At 33.6% G+C, this 12,043-nt stretch overlaps 1 protein-coding gene across 8 annotated transcripts in view; it reads right to left on the bottom strand.

The window, feature by feature from the left end:
• KLHL13 (kelch like family member 13) overlaps positions 1 to 12,043 on the bottom strand; it is a 177,997-nt gene that overhangs the window by 57,813 nt on the left and 108,141 nt on the right. For 2 of the 8 annotated variants that reach the window (XM_069463075.1, XM_069463076.1), the window contains exon 1: positions 4,966 to 5,382. The exons of 4 other annotated variants lie outside the window; for them this stretch is intronic. In XM_069463075.1, the coding sequence (XP_069319176.1) occupies positions 4,966 to 5,045 (80 nt within the window). In that variant the 5' untranslated portion in view covers positions 5,046 to 5,382. Of the gene's footprint in view, positions 1 to 4,368; positions 5,383 to 12,043 lie in introns of those variants that run through there. 2 more of the 8 variants (XM_069463074.1, XM_069463073.1) reach the window with 2 other exon arrangements.

The raw sequence follows: 12,043 nt of genomic DNA, 5'->3' as shown, positions 1-12,043 counted from the left end.
ACATTTTTTCTATATAGCTCCATAAGAACACACTGGGATCAGGAGATAAAAGATAAAAGAATTTATTTTGCTCAATGCTGGGAAGAGCTGTCCATGAATGAAAAGTGCTGCCTTGGTGAGGTAGTGAGCTCTTTGTCACTGACAGTGTTCAAGGAAGACATAGATCTCCATTTTCCAGAGGTGTCACAGAAGGGATTCCTACATTAAAGGGGGTTTGGACTCTCCAAATGATCCCTTAAGTTCACTTCTATCTCTATGATTTTCCATTAATAAATGATAAGCTTGTCCTGCAATCTCAGACAATGCAAATTCCCAAAGAAAATGACACAAAAGTTGCAGACTAATACAAGATTGCTCTTATGTGTTAGTTGTGTTATTTCTCCACATAATTTTGTTAGATTGTGTATATGTAGTAAAAACGAATTAGGCAGGCAGAAACAAGTAAAAGTTTATGTATATGGTAATTGCAAAAGCAATTAACTGAACATTGTTTTCTAATTTAAGATTATCAATTTAAGAAGTATTTTGCTAGATAAGAAAGATTTCTCAAACCACAAAGTTTTGATTTATTCACTAAATTAGAAAAAAGATAATCTTAGGGGATAGAAAACATGTCAAATTTGGAAAAAGCATACTTTTGTTATGTTTACACTTTCAATCATCCACAAACGAGGAGCATTTATACAGTATGCACAATCTTTCTCTCCAGAAATCTAGGTGCTGAATTTTATTGGTGAAATGGTAGAATGCAATTGCTATAAAATGGTGTGCTATTGGCATTTACTATAAAATGTATTTTACTTAGTAAACAAAATAATTGTACACAGCAAGCTATCTGAATGTAAGTGCAGGGGATAAAGGAGGACAAGTTCAGTTCACTAACATTCATCATCTTTTAGCTTGAGAAAGGTAAAATTCTAAGGAAAAAAAATCTCACAGTGTCTGTCCTGCTAGAATTCCCTGTTGCACTGGTTAATTCTTACCTAATTCTCTTCCTTCTCCTTGCCATACTGACATTGTCAAAACTTGCTGCTTGGGAAGAAAAGATAAAAGGTTCAAGAGTGCTAATTCTGTTCTATTTCAGTGTGCCCTTACAATCTAACAATGCATTTACCCTATGACATCAGCCTGAAGGAACCATTTGCTGTTTTAAAACAATGAATACCTAAACACCAGAAAGGCACTTAGATGTAATTGCCCTTTCATCTTTATTAATTTCAGCAAAAATGACAGGGTAATTTATATGGTTGGCACCTGTCAGGAGCAGAGTCTTTACTGATGCAGTTTACACTGACCAGGAGATCCTCCCTCAGGCTAAGGTTGAACTTCAACCTACTGTTGAACAGTGTGCAAAGCAAACACATGTCACCAAACACTCGATTTCTATCAAGAAAATCCCTTCAGAAATCCACATGGATGAGACACCACCCTGTTCAAATCTGAAGCTGATGGAAGACTGTATCTACCCAATAAAGACTAAATATTTGGTCATCAATCTATCCAGAGGCTAAAGTATTATTTTCCCAAATCTTTTGTTTGTAAGATACTCCACGTTTCCAATAACACATTATAATAAAACTTAAAAAGTGCTTTATGCTATCTATATAAGAAACTATTTTCCTTAATATTGCCATAAATACTGCAGTCTTTATCATCAAGAAGTCTTAATAATGTTGGGAAATTTCAACTGTGATTCAAATTCTAAACAAGCAGAAACAAAACAAACTTGGACTTTAAACCCACCAGGAAAAAAATAACATAGCCTTTCTGTTCAATGTTTGCAGTAAATAAAATGTTCTCTCTTAAAGCTTTCACTAGCGTAGCAACACTGCCCTATCTGCAGCATCAATGGAAGAGTTACAGCTAAGCAGCACCTATGCTGAATTTAGAAAGAGACCAAAAAGAGCCTGTGTATTTTTCCCACACTTGCTCAATTACTACAACACATTTTAGTACAACCAAGAATATTTTACATTGAAATTCCAGTCTTCGAAAAAGTACCCAAGTCTTTAATGAAAACCACATAACATGTATTTGACAAAGCACAGTAAATAATGATAAAACATTACAAACCAGTACTGATGCTGCACAAGCATACATACAAAAAGATCCTATATCAACTGTGAAGAAGTCTGTATGGGAAATATTACTTTAAACTCATACATGATTTTATGGGTAAATTTCTAATATTAATACATCACAATTTATTGAGGAGTCAGAATTTATTCCATTTCAATTTAACCTGTGCTTGCCAGACAAACAATTGTGAGAGGAAATATAATGTTTCTTGACTCAGTAATCTAACTTAGTCTTTATAATTTTTGAGAGTGAAATTGTGCTAAACTTGAGTATCATTTTGTATGTAGCAGTATAGTGGAATATAAAGAAGTACTGATGAGAACAATACGTTAAACATAATGTTTTTATTTCTAGCCAAGTGAGCCAATGAACTCTGATCTAAAATAGTCAAAAACTAAACAATTTATTTTAAAACGTGATTTAAACTCCACAAGCTAGTCTTCCTATATTTAACATACTTTCTGTGTATATTTACTTAATATTAAATATTAATATATTTTCCATTCTACCTATATGAACTACCAATAACCAACAGTCAACATGCAAGATCTGTGATATTTTGCATGTCAGGTCAAAGAGGTGAGTATTTAAAAGGAAGAAAGGGATTCATTAAAAATGTTGTACTAAGTTGCATCTGAGTTTGTAGCTAGTATGAATTAATAAAATATGGGCATTTATTTAACCATCTCTAAAAATTGACAAATCAGCTGCAATAGGAGGTGCAATTTGGATTTTTTGGACAGTAAAATATAGTAAGAATACTAGGAACGTTATTAATTGTAACCTACTGATTTTAGCGGGTTTTTTTGTTTGTTTGCTTCGTTTTTATGATAAAGTTGCTTTTGGTAAATCTTTGGTCATTTCTCACCAGCTAATATTCATAAAGTCAGCAAGCACATCACATTTTCTCAAATTATTTGAAAGAGCTCCATTAACTTGTCACATCCATTAACTTGTCACTTCCATTAATTTGTGCTTTTGACAAACACAGCTTTTGAAAAACAAATATAGCTTATTTTTTATAAATATAGCCGATTTTTATTTACTTCATAAGTAAAAGAGCTTAACACCAAAACACAAGATAACCTGAAGCATAAAAGGAAGCAACATAAAAAATAATCTGAAAATAAAATGATGACAGGTTTTAACTCTGAAATGTCCTCATTTTTCATCACTTTCCAGGGAATTGCTTCTTTTGGACTGAGAGAATAACCACACTTCCTCAGCAGCTGAAAGCCTTTCAAAGAACCAGATATCACTCACTATGCATCTGAACCTCACAAAAAACAAAAACTAAGTTACAAAATGGCAACTCGCCAGAGTTCTTAAACACACAATTAACCTGAAACAGGAGGAATTTTCCACATCTTTCCTACTGAAAAATATTATAAAGGGAACACTCACAGTTAAGACATTCTTCTTATTCAAAAGCTTTTCTTATACTAATATCGTTTTTGGTAGAGCTTTCCTCTACCAAAAAAAAAAAAAAAAGGGATCATGAACAATACTTTAAAAGAATATTTTATTATATCTCCTAGATTTTATTTTTAAAGCAGCATTGCAAAATTTTTTTTAATTTCAAAAATTCTGGAAAGACTTCCCAATGCATTTCAGAATATATTTGCTTAAAATACATTTCTAAAACAGACATTTGTAGAATACTCTTTCAACATCTTGTATATAAATAACTGCTCATGGAAGTATAATTTGCACAAATTCAAATTTACACTTCAGAACTTGAATGATAAAACTGAAAAAGATGTAATATCAAACTTATTAATATTCATGCACAGCGAAAGTATAAACGTCTTGATTAAAAGACACATTTTCAGATCAGTGTTAACTATGAACGTTTCAAATTCATCAAAAAATAGTATAGAAGGCATTTCCGTATTTAACACACCACCACCAATCATCAGCAGTTTTTTTATGCCATTACACAAAAGAGGTCATCTTAAGTGTTTTATATATACAAAAATTCAAAAAAAAATCCAACCAATGTTAAAGACTAAAGTTTATCCTTATGCAATTCCTTAGCTATACCTTTGCGCTTTCATGTTAGTAATTAGATTACCATTAAACACTTGAAATGAACACAAACATAAACTCTAGGAAAACAAAACAATGAAAAAATGTGTGCATGCCAATGTCTTTAAATGTAAGCAAGCTTGAGGTTTTTAATCTTGTGGGTTTTTGGATGTTGCTGTTTGGGGGTTTTCCCCCCCGTTTTGCCACAAGGTAGATTCATGAATGAAATCCCACTTTAATATCCTATTTTCTCTCACTTACATGTATGCTGGAGAAAGTGGAGTTGACCTGGATGTTTTAAGCACAGGAACTGGGAATTTCCAGATAGCAGGAGAGCTCGTTTTCCATTTCAATGGCATGTTGTCACCACGGTACTACAATAACAGTAAACAGCGTTTCCATAACAGACTACCAACTAGGACTTCCATTCCACACTGTACTGACACAGCAGTGGCTGCCTCCGAGAACAAGCAAACAATTCTGCCAGTGCCCTTAAACCGATGCTTCCAATCTGTAAAATAGGGCTGCAAGGTACCTCCTTTAAATCCTCCTGTCCCCTAAAGCAATATGATGATTCTATCGTTCCAACTCAACAATAGTGCCACCTCGTTAGAAAAGCGTTGACTGCAGTATATTTTTTTTAAGACTGCACTGTGCATACCATACAATGCAGCTTTATTTAATAAAAACGGCTAGGGTTTTTTTTTTTTTAAAAAAAAAGCTTGCAATACCATTGTTCTACCTTAACAGGGATACTGCAGCACTATACTATATTCTGCACCTATTAACCTGATTTCTGACCAATAGTAGCAGGAAAAAAAAAACAGATGGGTTTCATATGAAAATGAAACAACATACCTACTCAGAATACACTTGTCATCCTCTGAACATTCTTCTTTTGAGCTGCAACAATACAAATGGGATATAAACCTCAGCATAGCCTTAGGCCACAGCTAATAGAGATCAGTGACTAAATTCGGCAGCCTGCTTTCCTCCTGTGCAAGCTCTGGCCACACAATACAAGAATGCCATTATGGGAAAAGCCCGTTTAAAAAATGCCAGTCCCTCTGTTATCCAGTTTAGGAGAAGGAAAAATGTAAGAACAAATATAAACTGCTGCAGAACTCTGCACGCTCCTCTAGTAGCTTCTGATTCAAGTTGCTCTCCTTTCCCTATTCTTATTTCCAAGCCGGGATGAGCAAAATCTCATACATTTACAACATGCTGTAGTAACACGAATATCATTCTGTCTTCTGCAGCAGAGAAGTACAGAGTGGCATGCTCTTAATAGCAGTCCTCAGAGGGACGCTATCAACAATCTAATTCAATGCTGCCCTCCCCCTCTTCTCTCCCCCTTTCCCCTCTTGTTCACCCCCTCACTCCTCCCCTCCCTCCCTCCCCAACCCCAAACAGCTCACAAATTGCCTAGAGGAAAGACCAATGCTGCTGGTCAAGCAGGTGTCCAGCAGGGACCACTCCAAAGCTCAGCAGTGGGTCCGGTAACCTCTAGGGATTAGCGATTGTCGAAGAGGTTCAAGAATTGAAGCTACTGTCTAAGGCAGCCTGAGGTATTTTGTGAAAGCAATGGCAAATAAAGCGTTCATCTATATTGTTTTATAATACTGACAGAAAATAGTATTGTAAATGCCCGGAAAGTGACTGGGTATTTTAAGCTTCTGTTTAAAGCACCAAAACAAAGTCACAAATTTTCTACACAATTCTAAAAAGTGAAAATAGATTAAATTGGTATTATGCAGAATTCTTTATTTACAGGCTGAAGAATTTTATGTCTGATGTAGGCAAATCCTCATCATTAAATATCTAGCTTCATAGCACCCTTCTACTTCTACCTAAAAACAGAATTATCTGTTTATATCAATGCACGCTTAGTAAAGGCAGACCACCTTTGCAACAAAAGCTACTACTTTTTTAAAAAAATTACCGTAGTTATAAAGAGCCCATATTTACTTTCAGGTCTGTATCCAAACAATAAACTCATGCTTCCAACTTAAATAGTTGGCTTTCCGATACTCTTTCTAAATTATTTCTAGTTTTTAAAGATTGAGATTTAGTCCTTACAAGGCTTTTTTACTTGTATTTAAAAAGCACAGATGAATGTTTTTATAATAAGAAATTTTTCAAAAATTCCAAAATGCATAATTTGATATACCAGAAATACAGCATGAAATCAGCTAAGATAATCACAAATACCGTCCTTTTAACATACAGATCAATATCAAGGCAAAAAGACAAACTAGTATTTTCCTATGAAGCACAAAACATATATGCATGTGAAGTATATACATACATGCATATGTGGAGAGAGAAAGCCTAGTTTGAAACATTAATCAGTAATGTATGAACTTTATAAATATTTAATTGATTTCAGCCATCACTACACCTCGCATACAAATTTTATTCAATCTATCACACACACACAGCCCCAAAAAACCAAGTCAAGTAACTTAAAGGGTTAAATTATATTTCCAATTCCTCTTAGTGCTCACATGCAAAACTATCTCATAGAAATCTTCAAAGGACTGGGAGAAAAGAGTACTTATCAATACGTTAGTGGCCAAAATATATTTAAAAGTTAAAAAAAAAAACCCTGCTACTAATACAAATAAACCACGTCAATATTTTACATTAGAAGGCTTCGTGTAATAATCCTTAATGGTTATGGAGCAAAAGGGCCACAGGTACAATCATCAGTGGCAACTTGTTTGAAATCCAAGGAAGGAAAAATACATATATACATACACGCACACGGAAACACATATACACACATGTATGCACATATCAAGTTTGGAATGTCCCATTCCAGAGTGAGTTTCAAACTCTGAAGCATTTGCAAACATTTAAAAATATATAACATAAAACAGCTATACATGAGCTGTATGTAGGAAGGAGACAACGTTTTAGAAAGGAGATTCAACCACATTCCAGCTTATGAAAATTTTACAAAGCAGTAATTGCAAATGTGACTTCACCTTCTAAGGACAAAGACCCCCCCAAACCAGTGTAAAAACATGTAGCAAAGTGTTTCTAGCAGTTTATCTGTCTATGAAAATTGCTCAAAATTTATGAGTGGAAAACAGGAGGCAAGGTTAAGGTAGTTTTCCAAAATTTTAAGAAAGTAACCCCCACAAACAGGTGAAAATCACTTTATTGTACAGGTTCCAGTTATTAATCTTCTGTGAACAATAAGTGATTCAGAAATCCAACATATTTTTTGTCTAATCTCATTAGCAGTACCATGAATCTTCTATATCAATTTTTAGTCTAGTCTTTTCATAAACTTAATGTTTAATACTAGTTTTTGTGGCACTCCAATAATTTTAATATTTGTTCAAAGTGAAAAAAACTGATTCCCTGCATCCCATCCTCAGCACTCTTAAAGCCCCCAAAACCCTGAAAGCATTATATTTGATGGTGAGCATTTATTTATATTCAGCTCTCACTTTTCTTTTAATAAATTACTAAGTCATTTGTAATTATCACTCATGAGCAAATAACTATTATGCCAAAGTCTTTAAAAATAATTCCTTTAAGTAGAAATATGGTCTACGAATAATACTTTACACTATTAATTTGCTCAACAACACTATTCCTCAGACATTGTTTAGAAACAAACTTCAGCCAGGTAAAATCACCCCAATTACAAATTAGCATAATCCAAATTAATTAGATTTTACTACCCTGGTGAAGCCTCCAGTAGTAACTATAAAATATAATTATAATTACCATTACATTCCAGAACCAAAAATGTTTTCACCTACAGAATCAAAGAATGACAATGATTGAACATGTATTTTACATATAATTTTATGCAGGCTCAGTGTCTCACTTCTTTAATATTTAGACTAGACTGGTCAATGTCAAAAACCCTCAGTCGCTTCATAGGAAACACTGATTTCATTTACAGAACACTTGGTTTCTATTATGGACAACTGCATAAAACAGGATAGAAAGACAACATACACAAAAGCTCTTCAAAGCATTTTATGAACATTAACTAATCACTTAAAAATACCTGTGAAATGCATATTTCAGAGATGTAATAAACAAAGAACAATGATGGGTCTTGGCCAAGGCCACAAAAAGAGTCATTCTTGGCTGAATCTTACAACACAGAATTCCCTGGGTCCCAATGCAGAAAGAGAAGATTTGGGTGGAAAAAAAAAAAAACTCTTTGAAATCATTTTGCTCAGTACTTTCATTGTATAGATGAAAAAACTGAAACCCAGAGAAGTTAACTTGTCTAATGTCATATTGCTCGCTAGCAGCAGAACTGGAACTAGAAACCAAGTTTCAATCTCCTAGTCCAGGACTCCCTCTCCAGAATCTCTACTGTCCCTCTTCTCAATGAGACCATTCCATAAGGTGCATGTTTCAATTTTAAGTGAACCACATTCTATAAATGCCTCAACACTTTCTAAAGAAACAAGGACTACAAAAAAAATTACTCTTCCAATTATATGTACACTGAAAGATAGAAGTGGGAGAGAAACACCAAAAAAGCAAAAGTGTGCATAAACAACCATTTCCAAAATCCTAATTCCAAAAGGTTTTTAAGAGTGTTCAGGGAGAAAAGGTAAGCACAACTTAAGCTAGTCATAGTATGGCAGAAAAATGAAATATACAGTGAAGTAATCTGATTTTTCTCCATATAAATGTCCCTAAATATCTTTATAGTAACATTTAATTTGCTGACTGATTGCTACAGTTTGTCACCAGTACCACCTCACCAAACAACTAATATGTCATGTATATAATCTCTCTCTCTCCATTTTTTCCTGATGTGTGCTAAGAACTGACCTACCTTTTTCTTGCAAGTTTTGGTTAATCCTGTGGTAGGTACAGTAGGCACTGTGTAATCTTTTCAGTCCTGACAATGTCTCTTCAGACTAATCTAAAATATCAATGTTATTCTCATTGCTCAGGCAAGACTGCAGATCATGCCAAACTGCGTGTGTTGTTTATGTTCTACCAATCAGTAAAAGTACTTGGATGGCAACCAAGTAGGACTGTTAAACTCTTTAAAGCACATAAAAAATTCTGGACAGCAGAGAAAAATTCTTAATACATCAAGGGCTCCTTCTTGTAGGAAATAGAACATGCATGGGTGTGTGTGTGCTTTATTTGTTTCAGGAAATTAAATACCAAATACATTAAACATTTCTTACTAGATACTCAGATATATAGCCTTGCCACAATCAAAATGGAAAATCCAAGATGTTTCTCAAAGACAACTACATGGGAAAGTTCTATGTTGGAATTTTCCTTAGTAGAACTGTGTGGATCCTTACAGCCCAATAAAGGATCTACAAAGACATACACTATTGTAGCTATGACTATGCCTTGTATTGATACAGCACCCCAAGCTAAAAGATACAAAACAATACAAATAAGCCAATATCATCAAACAATATAAACAATTATTGTACAGGCAGATCCTCATGTACATGTATAGAGAATTCTTCATGCCATGGTGGCATAAGTAATGTAAAGGGCAGTATTCTTCCCATCTTTAACATTTCCATAGGCTAAGAAGGGCACTAAGTTGGGCAGGGAGAGAACAACAATATGATGAACTGGTATGCTGAAAAGGCAGGAATACTAGTAAGGGTATCAAAAGAGAAGACAGTAGGGCCAAGGAAGGTAATTACTGGAAGGGGAAAGGAAAGCCAGAATGGTAGGAATTGCTGATATTTATGCAATACGTTTTATAGTTGGGGGTCAAATGAAAGATGTTATGGGGCTAAGACAGGAGTTGGGGTGGGTGAGCAAAAATACAAAGGGACAGAGCAGAGAACAAAAATCCAGTCTTTGGGGACCCAGTGATCCACAGATTCTGACTACCCATGTTACTTCGTCTGCCTGAGATGCTCTCCCCAAATACCTACTTGTCTTTCAAGAAGGAATCTTTGAATCTTTGTATCTTCCTAATTGAGCACCATTCCTCACACATTGGAAAGCAATCAATAAGTGTTTGTTGAATAAATTGAAAGGGAAGTTTATAAGCAGAGGAGTGATTAAATCAGGATTATATGCTGAAGTCAGGATATATCCTAGAAGGTTTTTTAAAATATTGTTTGTTAAATCTACTGTTACTAAAAGCAAAATTTACATAAGAGAAATACTGATCTGTTAATTTGATCATTTGGGGCTATAAAGTCCTTAAAATGAAAAATATATAGATACATTATCCTGTTAAAATAGGTATATGTTGAAGGAAAATATCTAGAATATATTCTTTCTTAAATAAAATAGTCAAATGAAAAATCTCTCTGCTCACCTCACATAATGATCATTTATCTATTTTAGTCATCTCTCAGCAACTTTCTAAGTATCTCCTCAAATTACTTTGAGTAAATAAAATAGCCAAGCCATTGTTAGCTTTTCTGATGTGCCATATATTAAAGCTGTAAACTTATCAAAATAAAAAGTCATTTAAAATGTACAATCCAACCAGACAGTTAAGAATATGGCTCTACTGGAACAGTTAAGAATGTGTCTCTGGTGAATAAAAAAATACACTCATATAAAGCTTTTCAAATAGTTTCACTACTTTGTTTTAATTTAGGTAGCATCAAATATAGAAGCAAGACTACCAAAGTTGCATGATGACAATATAAGCAATACCGCAATCTTTGTATTTGTAAGTCCTATACTATTTTGGTAAGAGTAAACAACTTCTAATGATGTTTATTTATGATGGTTGAAAACCTTTTCAATGATGAGCACATCACATACCAAATCTCAAAAGGCATGTCAGTTAAACAAAGTCAACATTTGCTATATTCTACATTATTTCAGAAATACTTATACTTTTGCAAAAATATGAGTTTCTGAAAGATCTTTAGAATAGTATATTTTCTTCAACATTCCAATTTAATGAAATAGTGCTACTACCTTGAAAAAATTATATTGATATCTAAAGAGTTATTATAACATTCACGTGTGCACTATAAGTGTTATAACCAAAAATGAAGTTAGAAGATTATCTGGTTGTCTAATCTCTTCCTATTCCTATTTGTAAATCTTGGCTACAAATACTTATTATAGAATAATCAAAATAACATTTTGCTAACCAGTGGCACTTTCATGGAAAGGTAATCCTAATGACTCATTAAGATCATACAATATTATTTAAATTTTCCATGAATAAAGGCCCTTCATATTTAATTGCTTTAATTTTTTCATCATTTTCCAGGCCTAATCATTAAAACTTTGAATTTCATATATACATATATCTCACCACAGAAACTATTGTTGTCTAAAAATAAAAGGTTTCAACCAAATAATGAAGGAGAAAATCTTACACTTCAAAAAAAAGGACTCAATTTCAAACTTGAACCTTGTGACCATTGCCATAACATGAAACTCAACAGTTTTCTTAAGAGTATACTTTATAGTCATGTTATTTGCCAACTATGGCAGCATCCAAGAGACCTAGCAACCTGTTAAATACCTCTATTTTCATGACTATTTCCAGATCCTTCTCACTTTCTAATTTAAAATTGATCTCTTTGGTGATTTTAAGTTCTACAAAACAAGTAGAAGGTAGAGAAATAGTTATGCCAAAAGATGAGAAGTATATGGTGGTAAGTCTAAATTATAGAATCTAGATGAAAAGTGTGTAATTTAAAATTGCTATGCCTGCAAACAGCAATTCAATTAAAATCCTATGTTGTAAAACATCATTAGCAAGTTATATAAAGCATTTGTGTGTTGTGATCTAACCACAGTACTTTTTTGGCATTATGTCTAACTTTTTTATTTGGATGCAATGGTTATCTGAAAGGGAAACCATTTCATTTCCTTTATCTCATGTCCTATTACTAACTAAAGTAAATGCAATTTTGAGTAAAAGCAGAATTCATCCTCTAGATTGAGCCTAGATTTAAGCTAAAGGCAATTGAAACTTGAGTTT

The sequence above is a fragment of the Eulemur rufifrons genome, chromosome 30, assembly GCF_041146395.1.
Source record: "Eulemur rufifrons isolate Redbay chromosome 30, OSU_ERuf_1, whole genome shotgun sequence".
Taxonomy (NCBI): Eukaryota; Metazoa; Chordata; class Mammalia; order Primates; family Lemuridae; genus Eulemur; species Eulemur rufifrons.
Note: the sequence above shows the minus strand (reverse complement) of the source record. Positions and strands in the feature narration are given on the sequence as shown.